Source organism: Ciconia boyciana, chromosome 17, assembly GCF_034638445.1.
Source record: "Ciconia boyciana chromosome 17, ASM3463844v1, whole genome shotgun sequence".
Taxonomy (NCBI): Eukaryota; Metazoa; Chordata; class Aves; order Ciconiiformes; family Ciconiidae; genus Ciconia; species Ciconia boyciana.
In genome coordinates, this window is record NC_132950.1 from 11284417 (window position 1) to 11302935 (window position 18519).

General features: G+C 56.4%; 1 protein-coding gene and 1 long non-coding RNA gene across 2 annotated transcripts; both read right to left on the reverse strand.

Moving 5' to 3' along the window:
* Nucleotides 1-1977: 1977 nt before the first annotated feature.
* LOC140660782 (uncharacterized) lies at nucleotides 1978-4414 on the reverse strand. The gene is made up of 2 exons (XR_012045482.1): nucleotides 3067-4414; nucleotides 1978-2758 (listed from the first exon to the last, which is right to left on the reverse strand). It is a non-coding gene; the product is annotated as an uncharacterized lncRNA (long non-coding RNA).
* A 1904-nt stretch (nucleotides 4415-6318) lies between these two features.
* On the reverse strand, nucleotides 6319-12131 carry DYNLL2 (dynein light chain LC8-type 2). Its single transcript, XM_072882366.1, has 3 exons — nucleotides 11971-12131; nucleotides 8422-8560; nucleotides 6319-6717 (listed from the first exon to the last, which is right to left on the reverse strand). Exons 2-3 carry the CDS (start codon nucleotides 8551-8553, stop codon nucleotides 6580-6582), a joined length of 270 nt encoding a protein of 89 aa, XP_072738467.1. The 5' UTR covers nucleotides 8554-8560; nucleotides 11971-12131; the 3' UTR covers nucleotides 6319-6579.
* Nucleotides 12132-18519: the final 6388 nt, after the last annotated feature.

The following is an 18519-nucleotide window of genomic DNA, read 5'->3' on the forward strand; positions in this document are numbered from 1 at the left end:
CTTCTCTTGTGCTAACCACAACGCAGAAAAGGTCCAGCGAGCCCTGCCAGCAGGACAGCCAGCACCCATGGGTGGGGACCCTGCTGGAAAGGGGCCACTTGGGTGCTGTCCCTCAGTCCCCCTGCAAGCCACGGTTTCAGAGGGAGCCTTTGCAATGCGCGTCCAGGTTTACCCCATCCAAACTGACCCACGGGCCACGGAGGAGCAGACGCTTTTGGCCAGGTCATTTTGGTCCCTTAGAGGAAATAGGACTTTTAAAACCGGGTTTAGGAAGAGGTTTTGTCCTTGTGGAAGCGTTCTGGGCTTTCCTCAAAAAACAAAAAAGGCATTTATTTTTTTCCAGAGCCATGTTCTGGGCTGGGCGCCAGCCGCCTGTGTGCAGGCTGCAGCGGAGGCACGTCCTGGCTCGGTGTCAGCCCTCCGTCCTTTCCTGCCGGAGCGGCCCCGGCAGCCTGGCAGGCAGCAGGCGAGCAGCGTGGCCGGCCGGGAAACTGCGCGAGATGGGCGTGAGATTAAACCCCAAACCTGTAATCGAACACTTTGTGGAAAAATATCTGTGTAAGAAGGGATTTCCGTTCCTCTGACTCAGCTTAAGCAGCACAGGGCTAAAGCTCGGGTCACACCATGTGTATCGGCAACCTTGCTGGTAAACCCTGGGGAAATCCTTTCATTGTGCCCCGGCAGCGCCTAACGCTGCTCACCCTGGCCGGGGTGGGCCAAGGGAAAACCCTTTCCCAACAGCCCCGGTCCAGCGCGGCACGCACGCAGGGACCGCTAAGGGTGACGTTGCTGGCGCGAGCACATATCCAGCTCTGCAGATTCCAGCCCCGTCGCTGTGTGGGACTGGTGGCCAGGGCTGTGGGAATAAAGGGCGGCTTTCACTGCGCTCACCCTGCGCAGGGACCGCCGTGGCGAATTCCTCGGATGCTTTCATGGGCTGCAACCAATGCACAGGGAGAGCGGGGCTCCCAGCAATCTCCTCCCCCTGAAAGCGCTTCATTCACACCCAGGCTGGAAGGAGGTGAAAGAAAAGGCCGTGCACGTGTTTAAATGCAGGGGGGCCCTACTGCATGGGGGACTTGGATCTCTCCCCAAAACCCTCCCTGCCCAGCAGGCCAGGGGCGACGGCACGCAGCCCGGCCGGGGTCTGAGCAGGCAGCTGAACTGCGGTCAGGCTGCTCTGCAACGGCCATAAATCAACGGAGTCTTGTAAGCAAGGGAGGGAACAAAGGACATGGAGAGATGCCACGGCACCTGGCAGGGGAGGGCTGCGGCGGCCGCGCCAGAGGATGGCGTCTGAGGAAAGCCTCTGGCCAAGTCCGCAAGGGTCCCGGCCCCACATCCTGCAAGGCGACGAGAGCTGGCCCTGCTCTCCGCCGCCTCCCCCTCCAGCCCAGCCCTGGAGAGAGGCCTGTGAGCAAGCGCTGCCACGCCGGGCGGCAAGGGGCACACGGGGATGGGGGACGTGGCAGAGCGCGACACCCTGCCTCGCCCGTGGCCCCGGCAGCTCTCCCAAGGTGCCTCTGCGGCACACTGCGGTGACCCACCATTGATTTTTCCACCAGGCCACAGCAAGCTCTGGTGCCTTTGCTCTGAATCCCCCGCGCTAGGGCAGAAAGACGTGGACTGCAAGGTCACTACAGCAGCCTGCTTCCACAGGCGGGAGGAAACAAGCTACACCAGGGCTGGATAAAACTGTTCCTCGAGCTTAACCCAGGGCCAAACCCTGCTGAGCAGAGGAGCAGAGCCTGGGGTTGTCCCCGCTCAGGCTGCCGGCAGGGGAAGGGACAGGGACCGGAGTGGGGTCCGGCAGGGCAGCTCCCTTCTTAGCCCCGTGTGCTGGGTGCCGAGACCACTGGCGCCCGCTGTTGCTAACAGAAGGGCTGGCGAAGGCGCTGACCTGATGATAAGCAGTTATTTGTCTCATTAGTAATGAGTTATTACTCAGCCTCAGCTAGACACTGCCTTAAGGGAAGAAACATCTGATCATCTTTTAATAAACACAGTTGGGTCCTGCAGCTCCTGTATCTATAAAGCGCTCCGAGACGCATGGCTTATGCACAGACAGTGCTGCTATGAGTCACAGTCTGGGAAAGGGTTGTCAGAATCGTTGCTCAATAAATAGAACAAAGCAGGGAACCCTCGGGTGGGCAGGGATGGCACAGCCCTGCTTCCTTCACCGCGTGGCACCGGCCTCCTAAGGATTTACCCATCAGAGACTGAAAGCGAGATAAAAATGATTTCCATGTTTTCTCTCTTCATCTCAAATCTCCCACAAAAGCACTGCGAGAAGGAACTCGTCCGTTGGGTACCGGGTTTACCAGCAACAGGTTCTGCTTCCACGTGCTTGGGGAAGATTAACACTGCAATGGCAGCGCCGCAGGCTGGCTTCACTGGATGGGAGGGAAGGAGAGCGTTGATCCGCAGCCTGGGTGTTCCCACGGGAGCAGGGTGCAACGCCCCGTCCCTGTGCAGGATGCCCAGGGCGGGGAGGATGTCGCCGTCACTTTGTCCCTTCCTGGAGTCCCAGGTGGTCACAGAGAAGGGGGAAGAACATTGTGCCAGGCCGGCAGGAATCCAGGCTAGCTCTCCCTGCTAACGGAGTCACACACCTTCTCCTGCAGCTTTACACCACGCTCCTTCCGCAGAAGAATGAATCCTAGATAATGTCTAGCAGTTACACGCATGGAGCACAGCTACCAAAAAACAGCCTGTCTGCTCCTCAGTGCCGCAAAGCTTTGCTTTTGTAAGGCCACATCTGGAAGAAATACTCGACATGGGGAATTGAATAACTTGGCTTGTACAAGAGGAAATAATGTGACACTCTTCCCAACCACGAACCGCACTGTTCCCCACAGCGAACGCACACGCACATCTGCAGACACTGTCCTGCACCCAGACCTCCACCCACAGGCAGCAGCCAGCACCTCGGACTCCCCTGCAATCAGACATTTTCTGAACACTTGTAAGGCAGGACAGTAACGTATATTTACATTTAAATAGCATTTTTGCCCAAACACATCTGGAAACAGTTTTTTCTCCAGATGTTTCCCCCTAAATACATACCTTCCACTCAGTGCCCCAAATCCAGATGTTTCCAAATAGCTTCATGCCCCCGTTGAAACTGAGCAGCCGTCCTGGGGACGCTGTTGGCCTCTCCAGCACGGAGGCAGTTAACGCTCCGAGGCATCGCGCAGGACACCTGCGCCTGGTGGAAACTGGAGACAAAGCGGAGCCCAGCAGTGGAAAAAGTCAAAGCCAAAAGCTGTGTCAGACAGCTGCTGGGGAGCAGGAGGGGAAGGCAGCAGGCACAGAAAGCTCCATGTTAAAACCTCACCCTGCTTTCAGCCACGTAGAGGGAAGCGCTGCTGAACTTTAGGCAGTTTGTATCTTCCAGAGCCCCAGTGCTACGCAAAAGATGGCGTAGGGGGAAGGCTGAGGACGCACACACAGTACCAGCGTCCATCGCAGGGGTTACAGGGAGGTGAGCAGGGCTCAGTTTCACTGCCTAATTGCTAAAAGTGTGAGCCAGAGCTTCTTTTCCTTAGCCTGAAGCAGGACTCCTGCTGCAGTGACACATCCCAGGAAGCACCAAACCCACTTTCTACTTGCATGCGTCAGCTCCAGGGCATGCCATTCCTCCAGCTCTGGCAGGGCCTCCACATCCCACCAGGGACCGATTTGCACCAGCACCACAGCCACTGGATACGCAGCTGGAAGGGGTGCTTTCCCACAGACAGAACTCAGGCTGGAAAAGTTTTTTACCTCAGGTTTGGATTAGCAGCCTCCTGTGCTGCAGCTGTCATTCAGGAGCCAGTTTCTCTGCCGCTTTGACTAAGAGCCCTGTGCACCAAGGGGGCTTGACTACCCCAGCCCCACAAGGCTGCAAATGTTTTCTCGGAGCCGCAGCATTAACCCAGACCTAGCCAGGCCAGGAGTACAGACCCCCAGCACAACACAGCTGGAGCTTAAGCCCTGCAACTACGCTTCCAGCTAAAAGGCTGGCTGGGACTGAGGAAAGAGCATCGCTCCCCGCTCCCCCCAAAGTAGAAACCGCCTCTGCTTTTCAGCACTGCCAGGTGCAGGTTACAGCAGATTGCCTGTGTGTAATGGCCATACTGCTGCTTGCTTGGGAGTTTCAGGTTCAGCTCATGTTATAGCTGCTTAGCATGAGTCCTGTTTGTCCGCAGCTCAACTTCCCCTTGTTTCTCATGCTGGTGTTACTGTCCCACAGCATAGCTGTTATACTACTTACTTGGTAAGTGCCCACAGATTTTCCAAAATATCAGGGAAGCCACAACCCCAAATTTAGGTGGCATCAGGAGCAAGATAACAAGCCGATGCAGAGTTGTTTAAGGGCAAGCCCACAGCCCCTGCAGTGCGGGAGGCATTAAACACACACCAGCTTCAGGCAACCGGCAAGAGTTTCAGATCTCACCTTTCTGTTGAGCACAGGGGGGATGCCTGAAGGGTTTCCCTACTTTCCTGCAAAGCAGGGAAACACCTTTGAGTGTGTACAGGAGCCAGGACCCCAGCTGCTATACCACTCCCAGTTTGTCTGAAGTCATTAAGAGGTTAGCCCCAGCACCTTCACATTGAGGTTACTTGGCAGAAGCATCCCATCAGGGCTGCAGCAGGACACACTCCCCTCGATCCCTCCTTCTGGTGCAGTGTTTGCGCCAGGCTGGAGGTCAGCACCAGCACAGATGGGCCACATATGCTCTTTAGGTCAAGTTTCTCCCTCTGCCTCCTTTGGGTCATCAGCATCTTCCAGGGCAGAAAACTCGCTGCTCACCCTCTCTGGACGAGTGCAGTTTTTGCTTGGGACAGCTGGCAATGAAGAAGAAACTAGAGGCTGTTTAAATGTGTCAATTCACCTTTAATGTTTGAAAAAAATAAATGGTATTTGAGCCATTGCAGTTATGAAGGGAACAGATCTTGCTCCACAAGAGACCGTGAACAGGTTCACATTAGACTCATGCTTGGAAAAAAAACCCAAAACATTCTCCTTTCAGATCCAGAGTGGAGTTCTGAATAGACAAGACCACAAGAGTGCCCCAGACAGTCCAAGGCACATTACCCCAGCGCAGACATTTCCATCAACATGAAGTTATGACAGCTACAGTCTTTCTAGTTACAACATTGTTCTATCAATATTACAAAATTAGGCATACTTTGGATTTTGCACAGAGACAAGAAGGACTTTTACTTCAGGAAGTAGTCAACCTGGGTCATCAAGTCATTTCACAATGAAGAGCTCCCTTCATTCTGCCCTTTCTCCCCCAGCAGTGACTGATTACCAACACCAAATTAATCTGAGACACAAGTTAGGCTCACCAGCCCAGTGATATTGTCTATGCATTAGTCAGCAACCCAATAAATAGACCTTATGACAAGCACCAGATATTTACTTGCCATCACACAGCATTTCCACACACCCAGATAAAAAGAACTTCCTGCAGTGTAATCCAAGAGTCAGTACATACTAAGACAACATCACTGCTGAACCTATTGGAGACCAAGACATTTGTCTGCCTTTGAAGCAGATGTCACATGAGTTTCCTTCACACAAACATCACATGTAAATTTAACTTCTTGGTACTGTGCTTTAAGAACAAAAGCAGATATCAGAACATGGAGGACAGTCCTCCAGAAATAGCTTATCAGCTACAGAAAATAAAAAAAGGAGACAGTGGCCACTTACAAGTCTTCCACATGACTAGCTTGCTTTAAGGAGAGCATCAAGTTAAGGCAGTGTTGAGACAACTGGCTAAGAACATGCCAAATAGAGCTGTTGTCAGTAGTCACCAATTTGATATCCTACTCCATTTGGGGACAGGCTACATGGCTTTAGATCTCAGTATCAAGGTCTAAAGACTTCCGCCACAGGATGCTGCTTTCTGCAGCAACTCAGGGGGGTGTTTGTTGAAGTCTTCTAGACCAGGCTGAGTTGCTTACACGTCTAGGTCAATGTTTCAGCAGAGCCAAAAATACAGTGATGGGCACTGAAAGAGAACACCGAGGGTGCCAGCTGCAAGTCTGTTTATCACAGTCCGAGGTGGAGTTCAACTTGTGTGTGAAAGCCACATAATCAAGAGCCACCCCATCAGCTTTCAGGGAAGGTCTGAGTACCTGCACTGAGGTTACTGGGAGAGCCAGCTCTCTACAGTCTGCAGGGTGGGTACAGAGGCTCACACTGGCTTTGCTCCTCGTTACAAGATTAACAGTCTAATAAAAACTCAGTAAGGAAGTCAGGGTCTTTTGGCCTGCCCAAAGAAGTTTTCCCAGCCTCAAAGAAGGAGTTACCACTGAGGGAGCTGTTGTGGAATAGTTTTATTTCTTCCCACGTAAAGGCCATTGTTTAAGCATTTACAGGTTTCCTAGTGCAATACAACCAAAAAAAGCAGTAACAAAAAAATGCCGCCTTCTTCCCAGGCAACTAAACAGAAGTAGATTTTTACTGCAACATATACACATTAAATATAGTATACAGTCCATGCAGCGGCATAGCCATGTTAAAGGGAGTCGTGGCTTCAGCCATCAGTGCATTACAGTCCAAATTTCACTTGCTCCTACTTCCTATCCAGACTTGAAGAGAAGAATTGCAACCTGACCCAAGTAAAAATAGATGAAGTGCTTTGTCTCATGTGTTACATAGCTGCCAAAGTTTCTGCCAACAATGCAGTGCCAAGTTGGGTTGTATTTCTTGTCAAATTCCTGAAGAAAGAGAAGAGAGGCATTAAGGCCAAGAAAGCCCACATGAAAATAGTTCTAAGCACAAATTCTTAGCTGGTTCTGTTCACACACTATCGCCTCTCCTCCCACCTGCAGCATCTTTAGATTCCCCACTGCAAGACACTATTGTATTAAGCGAGGTAGTGACTGACACAGCCAGACCTCTGCGCTGGATTGTTTGAAGGATCCAACACAAGCAAATCATCTCCTGAGACTTAGAGCACCCGTCAGCCCTGAGCAGAAAGAGCAGACCTAAGAGCTCTCCTTGGTACAGTGCTATTCAAGCCCTGCGTGTAGGCTAGCTCGGGGGAATATTTCTCCTCTCCCATTCCAAGCCCACTCACAAAAAATAAAAAAGATTTTGGCATGTCTGCTCCAGCAAGGCATTTGAGCTTAAAGGTCATCTAAAAAAAGGAAGGAGAAGTCTGGCTTCTGCTGTTTGGGACTCTTCTTTGCATAAAGGGGAGAAAATCTGCATTGAAAATGAGCAGGCAAATTCACAGGCCAGACAGCACATGAAGACCTGAGAGGTCAGAGGTGAGCAAGCTGAATGCTGGCTTAATAGTCAGTCTTCTACTCAGCAGGTAGGATAGGGTTAAAGACCATTTTCCTCCCTCTAGTACACAACTCCCAAGAACACCCTTCCCTCCCCTGAGACAGAGCCAGAAGAACAGACTCAACATTCAAGATTAAAGCAAGTGTTAGTCCTCAGACAGCAGCAAGACAGTTTGAGCTCTTTGCAGGTAACCTTTGAAGTAAGGAAAAGCTTTCTTGCCAGGGCATGAAGGTGCATCAAATTGCTTCCCTCCTCCCAACACACTCAAGAAATAAAGGCCAACTTTTTTGGCTGCCTGCTGTTGCACTCTCACTTTATAGGCTGCATTGCCCCAGGCACTTTGAGATAAGTCTTGCCTCCAATCAAAGTGATCTGCAAAGTTAAGTTAGGAGACACCTTTGAATCCTTTACATTCAAGCTTAGATTACAAGCAAGGCCCAAAAGCTAGCCCAGGTGCCAGGACCACATTGCCTATGAAGTCACACTTTCCTCCTTCAAAAGCACTTTGCCCAACCATTTGGAGAAGTGGCTACAGAGAGAACTGACAGCTCCCCAGATGCCATCAAGCATGAGACTTAAGTTAATGGGCTCCTGGAAATAGGGAGACACCTCTTCACAAGCCAGGGCAGCTGCTTGCACTGTTTTTAAAGCAGCACCTTTCACAACCCTGCCAGCCAGCACAAGGCCCCATCCTCCTCTGCACCACCCACCCCGGAGCCAGGAACATGGCAGACAGAACCACACATGCACAGCTGCCCTCTGAGTGAAACAGAGTAATCCCACCTTGTGCTGGTACTGCAAGTCAAGCAGCAGCATCTGTGGAGCAAGTCCTAAAGAGAGACTGCAGCCAGCTCTTTCTGGGCTGGCAAATCCTGAGGGACAGCACTCACACTGTTTGCTCAGAGCTTGCCAGAGCAACAGACCAGGCCCTGCTCTGCCATAGCCCTCCTCTGACCTTGGAGAAGCCACTCCATCCTCTTGGGAACAGCAGTAAAGAAGCAAAGAAGAAAGCATCTTCTCCCTCCAAACACACAAGTATGAAGTCTCAAACACTCAGGCTCATGACAGGTATACATACTTAAGAGCTTCAGGAATTCTCAGCCAGAGCAGCCCCCTCATCCCTTAGTTACCTTCTTTATATATGCTGCAATGTCCTTTTCTATGTTGTACTTCTCCATTGCCTGTGTAGCACAGTCTACAGCATCCTGCTGCATGTCCTCGGACATGTCCGCATTCTTGATCACAGCCTTTCTGTCAGACATCGTGAACCTAAGGCAGAAGATAGATTCCTTTAATCCCTTCCCAAGAAAGGAGAAGCTTCCTGTACATCAGAGGTTGTCCTTTCTATGGCAGGCTGTGCCACAAGCCCATACTACAAACCCCCTGTTACACCCAGGGTGAGTTTATCAGGGTAGCTTACAGTAGTCCCAGGCTAAGGTGCCCCTTATAGCTGGAGCACTGTAGCACTGGCACTGCCTGGAAGTTAGATCGGAGATAGCCCAACATCAGCATCTGCATTAAACACATGCAGAAAAAGCTTACTGTGTGGGAGGAGACAGGATCTGCAGAGAGCTACAGCCCTCCTATACATCAATAGGCTACAGCCAAGTTTGCCTTCCAGGTGCACCAGTGGTTTGGAGCACCATCTGTTCAGAGCCTTGCAAGCACCAGACCCCAGACTGCCCGGCTCCGGCAGGGAGGCTCAGGAAGCACCTTAACAGCAGCAGTCCTTTTTATTCCACCTCATGCCAGGAGTTACAGTAACTGCTGCTAATTTAGCCTGGAAGGAGTGTTGTTCCACATTCAGCCTATCATCATCCCCTCACCTCACTGCTGCTTTGCCACTGAAACCCAGACTTCAGCTGTTCCCGCAGGACAAAGCCAGTCTGACGAGCCAGAAACAGGTTAACACCATGCTGCAGCCTAGAAACAGGGGCAGGGGGAAGCAAGCCCCACCACAGAGCTAGCACAGCTAGGGCCTGGCAAAGCAGCCTCCTTTTCCTCCCTCTGCCTGTGAACCACAACACAGATGCTAGAAACCAGCATGCTAGTGCTGCCTGTGACCTTTAAGAAACTAGAAAGTGGTATACTGGAACTGAGCACATAGGCCCCTTCAAGTTAGTTAAGATAAGTTAGATGAGTTAGTTCAGGTGCTTCATACCAGGCACTGAAGCCATGTACACATAGATCTGCCACGGCCTTTCCAGGGAGGCATTCCACATTGGGAAGTTTCCAGTGCAGTTCACATTATCCTAGAAAATGGGGATTTGGCAGTCCCAGCCCTGCAGCCCTTCTTCAAACAAAGGCCACGACGCATGCCCTGAAGAAGGAGCCCCATGCAGTCCTGCTGCTGGTGGGCACACCCCAATACCCCTCTGAGCACCAGATCCCTCACTCCCAAGCCACACATGAGACCTGGTCAGGAGGCACATGTTATCTGGGGGACCAGCCAAGCAAAGGGCTGCGCTGAGGGGGACCACAGCTGCTCACCTGGGCAGCAGCTCTTACCGGAGCATATTAAAACTTTGTGGGAATAAGCTTCTTAATGGCAAGGAGTGCCTCCAGTTAAGCATGCAGAGCACCATTAAGTTTCCTAAATCCTTTCACAGTGCTGTAAGTTTTGAGTGATACTACCAAGCATGTTTTGAAATAGTGAAACTACACATTTTTAGCTCTACTGGGGAGTGAAGAAAATCTGCTGCAATGATCGCTTCCTGGAACAGTCCCAGAAAACTGAAGGAGTAGCTTTGTTACAGCAATTAAAGGAGCCTGCTATCCAGAGAGAAAGAGAATCCAGTTACATAATTGCAGCCCTATGATTACAATACTTCAATTCTTCACTCTGCCTGCACTTGAAGACTTCATTGCAACCTTAATTTATACGTTTTAGATACAATGTTTAATAGAGCACTGCTATTAACATACACTAATAGCATCAGGAGGAATGACAGGAACTGAGCTCAAGCGCCAGAGAGCACACGCCCCTACCATAGCTCTGGAAAAGCCACTTCCAGGCAGCTTGTTCCCCTCTGTGCTGTGGTTTAAGCCAGTGGGTGTTAGCCTGTGGCCCAGAAACCCTGGCAGGACAAGAGGTGGCTCAGAACAGCCCAACCAACTGCCTGTAGATTTGGATTCGCTACCCAGGAATCTGGCAATCCCTTGGAAAAGTCTTCTGGGGGTCCAGCCCACAGGAAAACGAAAGTAGCAGGAATTCACTTGTGGGTCATTCTTCCAGGAAAGCCTCTTTAGGGAAGGAGGGCAAGCAAGCTCTCACACACATCAGGCCTTCGCACACCTCCACTGCACACTGAGTTCAGAGGGCACTTGCCATTACATAACCAGCCACAGAGTGACCTGCAAAAAGCATCTTCCTTCCTCATTGTTTAGGCAAGGAGCATCTCAGTGCAGGCCCATGCTGCCGAGGGCCAACAGCGCCATAGGAAAAAAAAACGATTATCCTTCAGTAGAGCTGCAAGCCCTGGCCAGCCTGCCCTCCCCAGCACACTGCACTGCTCCAGGGCACAGCATCCTTCACGGGCCAGCCGTGACAGGGGCTGGCAGCCGGCTGTGCTGCTGGAGGGAGGGTCCCCTGCACCCGCCGTGGGGCAGGGAGCAGCTCCGAGTGTCACCCCATCCACCCACCTGAACACCAGAGAGCAGGGCCCCAGTCTCAGCTCATTCCCCCCATGGGGTTACAGAGGCACCCTCCCCGCAAGGCAGCCCAGCAGGACCACATACACCTCTTATCTCTAAACCACAAGATCACAGCTGGCCCTCAGGGTCTTGCCACCCAAGTCTAGCCCTCTCTGAGGAAAACCACAAAGCCCCAGCACCCAGCCCAGGGCAGGAGGGGCCTGGGAAGGGGTAATAGTACAGCTCCAGCAGCCACCCCTTCCCCATCCCAGGGCAGGATGGGGCCTTGAGGGAGGAAGAAAAGACCACAGCACTGGCAGCCACTCCAGGGCAGGATGAGGCCTTAGGAGGGGAACTAGGCCCAAGCCAGCATCCAACCCTTCCCTCTCCAGGGTAGGATGAGGTCTTGGAAGGAGCATGAGACAAGCCCAGCACCCAGCCACTCCCCCAGCAGGACACGATGGCCTTTGGGAGGGGGATGATGCTCAAGCTCAGCACCCACTCCTTCCCCCATCCGGACAAGACACGGCTTTGGGATGGGGACGAGACACAAGCCCCCCCACCCACTCTTTCCCTCCCCGGGCAGGATGGGGCCCTAAGAGCGGGACGAGGCCCAAGCCCAGCACCCACCGCTTCCCCCAGCACGGCAGGAGAGGGCCCTGGGAAAGGGGTGCGGCACAGCCCCCTCCCCGCCAGCGCAGAAGGGGGCCCGGGGAGACGCTCCCAGGAGCCGGGCGCATGTGCAGGCCGGAGCCCTGCGTGACCTTCACAGGGGGGAGCCCCAGGGGCACCCGAGGCAGCGGTGACCTTGCCCGGAGCGGGGCCGGCAACGCACCGGCGGCAGGCCACCGGGGCGGAGCGTGCTCCGAGCGCCGCCGGGAGCTACCCACGGGCCGGAGCCGCCCGCCAGCCGGCCAGGACCAGGGCCAGGACCGCGACCCCCTCCCCCCGGGGCGGCCCCGCCGCCTCCTCGCACACGGAGCGACCGGTGCCAGGCGAGGCGCGGAGGTCGCCGCCGCCCCGGCCCGGCGGAGGACGTCGCTCACCTTCACAGTGACAGGGCCACCCCGAGAGAGCGAGGCACGGCACCGAGGAGGAGGTGGGAGGAGGAGGCCCGGACCCGCTCGCCTCAGCCCGCTCCGCTCCGCTCCGTTCCCTGCGCCGCGCCGAGCGCTCTGCGCCTCGCCGCCGCGCCGCGCTCAAATACCGCCCCGCCCGCTGCGGCGCGCGGCCCGTCGCTCCCCCATTGGCTGCGCCGCCCGGCACGCCGCGCCCCCATTGGCTGCGCCGCAGCGCGGCCCGCCGCCCCGGCCCGTCCGCCCGCGCTGTTCTGCCTACATCCTGTTTCATCCCACAATGCCGCGGGGCGAGCGCGGGGCGGGGCGGGGCGGGGCCTGGCGGGGGCGGGGGGGTACCCCGGGGCCGTGAGGGGCCGGGGCCGGGTCCCGGGGGGCCGATCCCCGGGGGGGTCCGTGGTCCCCTGGGGAGAGCCTGATCCCCTGGGCGGGCTGGTTCCCTTGGAGCGGTCTCTGCTGCCTCAGGGGGCCATGATTCCTCTGCGGGGGCCCCCTCTGCCTTGGGGACCCCGATTCCCGGGGGTGACCCTGAACCCCTGGCAGGGGCCCACTGCCTTGGGGAGACCTGCGGGTAACCTGGGGGTAAAAGTTACCCCCTTTGGGGGTAACTGCCTTGGGAGGGCCTGGTCTCTGGAGGGGGCCTCGCTGCTGTGGTGTCCCTGACCCCCGCGGGCCTGGCTCTGCCCTCACGCCAGGCGTGATCCCACAGGGAGGGGATCTCTGTGGCAGAGCCCGCAGCCGGGCCGGCCTGTCGGCACCGTGAGGGCATGCCGTACCCGCTGCCTTCCGCCCGGCTCTGCCCCGCTGCGGGTCTGAGCTGGCACCGCGGGGCTCTGGTTTCAGCGTTGGGCAGCTGCGTGGCGTGGCGGCTCAGCCGGGCGCTGAAAACAGGGCAGCCTTCCAGCGGAGCGGGGCTCCGTGGCGTTGGGATTATATTCCCATCCCTGCGAGGTCCCAGGGCATCGTTGTGGCAGGATGTGCTGCCCTGTCGCTGGGCACCGAGCGCTGCGGCCACCCAAAGCGGCTGCGTTTTGGCAGTGCTGCGCACACGTAAAGCCAGGTCTCGCGTGTGGCTCTCCCCCTGTGGATTCCTGGCGTCCCGTGAGACCTCTCTGTGTCCACAGAGCTGCTTGCAGGCTGGGGACCGCCATGTGCAAAGCGTTCTCGGAAAGACAGCTGAACCTAAGAGTAAAGAAACAGTTCTGGTTAGTTGTAGCTTTGCACCTCGACGGCGTCTTCCACCTGAGATCTTCCACACGTGATGGTCATTGATCACTTGAGCCTTGCGATACCCTCCCAAGATGGCTGGCATGGCTGCAGCTTCTTACAGCTGAGGAAACTAAGGCAGTAGCAGGAGAGAGTGACCCGTGAAAGGTCCCTGAGGCCGTTAGCAGCCCCGTTAGGAACAGATCCAGGTCTCCTGGAGCTCGACGTAACCTCCTCCTCCACTGTCCCCAGATGTCCAGGTTTTCAGACCACTGCAGGCAGGTGCTCGGTTTCCCCCGCAGGACGCAGCATCTCTCCTTGCCCCGCAAAGCCAGACAGATTTCCCCCTCCTGAACACGTCAAGAAGGCTCCCTCATTTCTCGGGGTCTTCCTGCTTTTATACTGGCAGCAAAGCTTGGGGGATGCCCAGCAAAGGTGGGAGCATCTTTCACTAAACCACCAGCCTCATGTCCTGGGGGAGCCGCTGATTTTCCTCGGAGGTGTCTCAGCGAGTCCTGCCAGGTCCAGCCCTGCTTCGTGTGGGAAAGATGATAAAATCCCGACCCCAGGTACCGCACCACCAAGAAGTGGCCCCGCACCACACCAGCACTCGGGGGTGACACGCGGCCGTTCGAGCAGCTTCATCGTACGCTCACCGTGAGAACGTGTGATGTTTCACGTACGTGTGAAAGCCAAGGGAAGGACAAAGGGGAGAATAAAATCTCTCTCTTCACCCCAAAGTCCAGGGAAAGGCCTGACGCAGCACTGTGATACCCTGGTTTGCGTTACTGCTCTCCCTGGAGTAAAGCCGTGGACACGACTCAGCTTTGGTAACTCGGCAGGTACCCGTCGGAGCGGGTCGGAGGGCTGATCCGGTGCTGCGTGCCTTGGCAGGGTGCCCGCTAACCTCCGCTGCCGGCAGCCCTGCAGTGGGGTCCCCACGGCTGGCGGGGGGCTGGCAGCCAAACCCTGCGCTGCCCGTTGTGTGCAGACCTCAGGGTGGGAAACAGCGAAGGAGACTCACAGCCGTAACCCATCTGCTGCTCGCACGCCCGCCCGTGAGGTCTCATGGGGTCCTGCGCTGGGGCTGGCAGCGAGGGAGCAGCGGGGCCAGCAGGATGCGGGCACGTAGGTGTGACACGGGCGCTTTGGCCACTTGGCTTTCCCAGGCGGGGCTCCTGCCCTCGATAAACGTGCTCCGGGCATATACCTGCCCCCCAGGCTGTCCCCGCGGGCCCGTCTGCCAGGCTGGCCGCCAGCCAGCTCCCATTTTGGTTGCTCCATTTCACTTGAGCAGAGGTGCCAAGAAGCCCTTTGCAGAAGCCACCTGAAGAAAAGCCCAGCAAAACAACAAAGTACCTGTTCCCATGCCGTCCCCGTTCCCACGCCGCGGTGCCTGCACAGCGCTGCCCGGTGTGAACAGCGGCGAGATGGAGACAGCGCTGCCCGGGCTCAGCTGGCTCTTAACGAGACCAGTTTTAATTGCACGTGTGGCCTTGAGAACCAGGGAGACCACTCTGGGTACTGAAATCTATCTAATTTGATTGCTCGAGGAAGGCAAGCCTACGGCTGATAACAGCACTCGGGGGACAGACTGGAGTTCGCTCCACGGCTGCGCTTTTGCCTCGCGAGCAGACGGCCCAGGAATGCGCTGATCCTTTTTGCTAATGAAGTGGATATTTCCTGGTGTGACCTTTGCAGCCTCTGAGATACTGGTCAAAAATCCCAACAGCTAATAAAATATTTATTATTCCCAAATGGGTCCAGACCTGAGCTTCAGCCTTAAGATAGCAGAAGCCAGAGAGCAGCAGAAAAGCAAGTGAGGACTAATGCTGCAGGGCACGGCACTAAGTTTGTAAGACCACCGCTGGCAGCATGGGACCTGACCTCCAGCCTTCAGATGGATAATTTGAGGGCATCAGCATCCCCTCTGAGCTCAAAAGCTCAAAGCCTGGGTGCATCGGCCGGGGAACGGCTGCGGGTCGCCTGCTGTCTGCCCGGCACCGCACACATGGGAGCTGCAGACGTTCCGGGGCTGCACCAAGAGCTGCTCCGGCCGAGAAGCAAAGTGTCGATACATGAATATGTGACCAGAGCAGAGGGCTGGGCTGCAGCCGTCAAATTACAGCCTCAGGCCTCAGCCTTATTAACATCGAGACCCCTCTGGGAAATAACTGATGGTCTCTTTGCACCCCTCGAGCAGTGTTTTTCTTGCTTTCTTCTGCAGGTTGACTTTTCTTGCTCCCTCTGCAGGAAGGGGGAGCGGGCAGTGCCCGTCCTGCCGGGATGCAGGCGATGCCCTGCACCCACCAACACGCTTGGGGTCACCGCAGGCCACCCCCAGCCGGGACCCTGCCTTCATCTGTTTTGGATGCCGGTGCTAATGCAGTAACAGGCTTAGTTACAGCCCTTTATGAGCTTCCATCTCAGCGGCAGCGGGAGTAAATACTTTTATGGCGGTGTTTCCAGAGGCTCCGCACGGCTGGAGGGGGCTGGAGGTGCTGATCTAGGGACTGGGGGGGCCAAAGGCCATGCCCGGGCGGCTGACGGGCAGCTGCCAGAGCGGGACCTGCTTGGGAGAGGCAGGAGGTCAGAGTTCTGCAGGGTGCCCGGGATGCGGGAGCCCATGGGGAGCCCTGAGAGCGGGGATGGGGCAGACCCACGGCCCCGTAGGCTGCAGCACGGTCTAGGCTTGCCCGGCCAGAGCGGGTGGGCTCCCCGGGGCCGTGCTGCAGAGCAGCAGAGCCGGTCGTCCCTGCGAGGCTCCCGGGAGCGCCTGGCCACGAGGGCAGCCGGCTCTGCTCAGGTTCACTGCGTGGCGCTCGGCTGGGCTATTTATAGCTCTGCCGAGTCTCTGTTGAGGCAACAGATCTCTGAGTCTTGTGGATCTTTTTTATGAGCATCCCAGACCGGGAGGCGTAGAGCCTTGGCTCTCCCCTTGCTGGGCCAGGAGGGAGCTGCGGTTTGCACCAGGGCGGCAGCGCCGCGGGGCACAGAGCCCGGCTACGGCCCCGGTGCAGGCACGGGAACCGGCCCGGCTGCGCTGGAGGAGGCAGCTCCCTCCCTCCCCAGTACTGAGCTGCGGAAGAAACCCAAACCCTCTGCTTTTCTCCTCCGAGGAGCTCTGGCATCGGGCAAACACCAAACCAGTCTTGCAGCGCTGCTGCTGCGGGTGAGCCGGGCCCGTGGGTCGGAACGCCACCGCCCTCAGCAGAGCCAGGTTGCCCAGCCCGTATTGCTACACCATCCCTTACTAACGAAGGAGCTTCGTTAGCGGGGAGGGATCTGAGCTGCTGTAAGTCAGACCTCCATTCCTGCTGCCATGAGTTTCTGCTTAATCCTCGCGTGCGATAGAGTGACAACCACAAAGTCTGGTTTTACTATGCTATTAATCCTGAGCTGGGCCGGGGCAGATGACGGGGGCTCGGCAGGTTTTAAGGCTAGAGGCAGCTGCTGAGCGATGCTCGTCCTGTCTGTCCCGTACAACGGGAGCCCCAGGCTTTCCCATGAGGACTCCCACGCTTCAAACCTCCCAGTATCTTCCCAGTGCAAGCGGGCGCAGAAGCAGCGCTCGCCTCCCTCCTGCCCTGCCTGTCCCGGGGACGCCCACGGGTGCCTTCACCCCAAGAGGGACGAGGTATAAAACCGTGGCCCAGAACCCAAATGGTGACAGTGAGCAGTCCACAGAGCTGGCTCCAGTGTGGGTGGCTGCTCTTGTAATCCCAGTGTAACCCCATCCCGGTTATGTCCTGCCTCCTTCCCCAAAATGGTCAGCAGCAAGAGAACATGGAGGAGCCCCCTCCTGCCCGGCACAGCCCCGGCCGTGGCCGCCGCCGGGCGCTGCAGGCTTGGCACTGCTCTTTGCACGTGAAGGAGCATGGCCTTGAGGGAAGAAAGCGCTTCAGATGCCACGGAGGGAGACGCGTTCCTGAATCGTGACAAAAAGCATTTATTTATAAATTCCTCCGAGTGCACTATATAAGGCACTTCACAGGGATTAACAGGAAAAGGGCCTGGCGGCGAGGAGCAGTTTGCCATCTAAGGCTGTGCTCCTCCTGCCCCACAGCCGCACGCTTCCCCACGAGATGTGTTTCCAATCCCAGGCGATTTTAAGTGAAAACCCACAGATTTTGTGCGCGTCTGCCCTAAGAAACGTAGAGGTCTGGAAACCAAAAGCTGGGCTGCTGGTGCAGCTGCAGCATCGCACCAGCTCTGCTTCCACGCTGCACCTCCACAGTAACATCTCCCATAGGAGACTTTTCTTCTTATTTAACCTAAACCCACTTTGCTACAACTTAGCCCATTACTTCTGCTCTGCCCCGCCGTGGGCACCGCACACTGATGTATTTTGTAGCACGTGTCCGCAGCAGATGACTGCAGAAATATCGCCTTCGTCTCCTCTCCCTGCAGGAATTCCTTCCCTCTCTCCTCCTCTGCCGTGTCTCCTGCACCTCTGCTCACCTCCTTGCTCTTCTCCAGATTCCGCCATCCGTCGCTCTCTTTTGCCAAGAATAATAAATAAAACCAACGGCAGCAGTGAAGCACCTTCTTTTATCAGTTCTCCTTCTCACCCTCCCCGCATGTCCCGCGGGGTGTGGGCACGGCAGCGACAGCCGGGCACCCCCAGGGCAGGGCAGCTGCTCCACACGAAGGGGGATTTGGCCACTTCATTGTATCCACACAAACCCCCCCCGTCAGGTCCTGCCGGCTGCGGCCAGAGCGTGAACATCCCAGCCGGGGCGGCCGCAGGTACTCTTCCTTGTCTAGCGACGTCGCAATCACTGATAATCATCCTCCTGTGGCTGATGCATCGAGCGAGGAGCCGGCAGCTCCTGATCTCCTTGCAGAAACACGCTGCAAAGCATCGGCACCGAAACGAGATGCGGGCGTGAGAGGGAGGCACTGCCAGCAGCTCAGCCCCACATCCCGCTTCTGCCGGGGGGAGAGCCTTGCAGACCCTTGCAAAACACGTCGTTCTCCCCGGCAAGTGAGAGCCTGTCCATGAGGCACCCGTGGGGTGGCACGCACTGGCCAAGGGGACGGGTCCACACGCGGCTGGACACCCCGATGACCTGCCACCCCAGCACCCACATTGGCCCGGGGGCAGGATCCGGCCAGCGGCTCCCCCCGGGTGCTCACACCGCAATACCAAAGCCTGGCACTTGCCTTGGGCGAGGGGGAGCCGGATCTGGCCCTTGCTCATCGCTGCGGTCCCCAGCCACCAGCTTTCCAGCTGCTGGACCAGGTCCCTCACTGGCCGCAGCCCCCCCGAGGCCGCCCCACGAGTTATTTTTTACCAGGAGTCAATTGTTT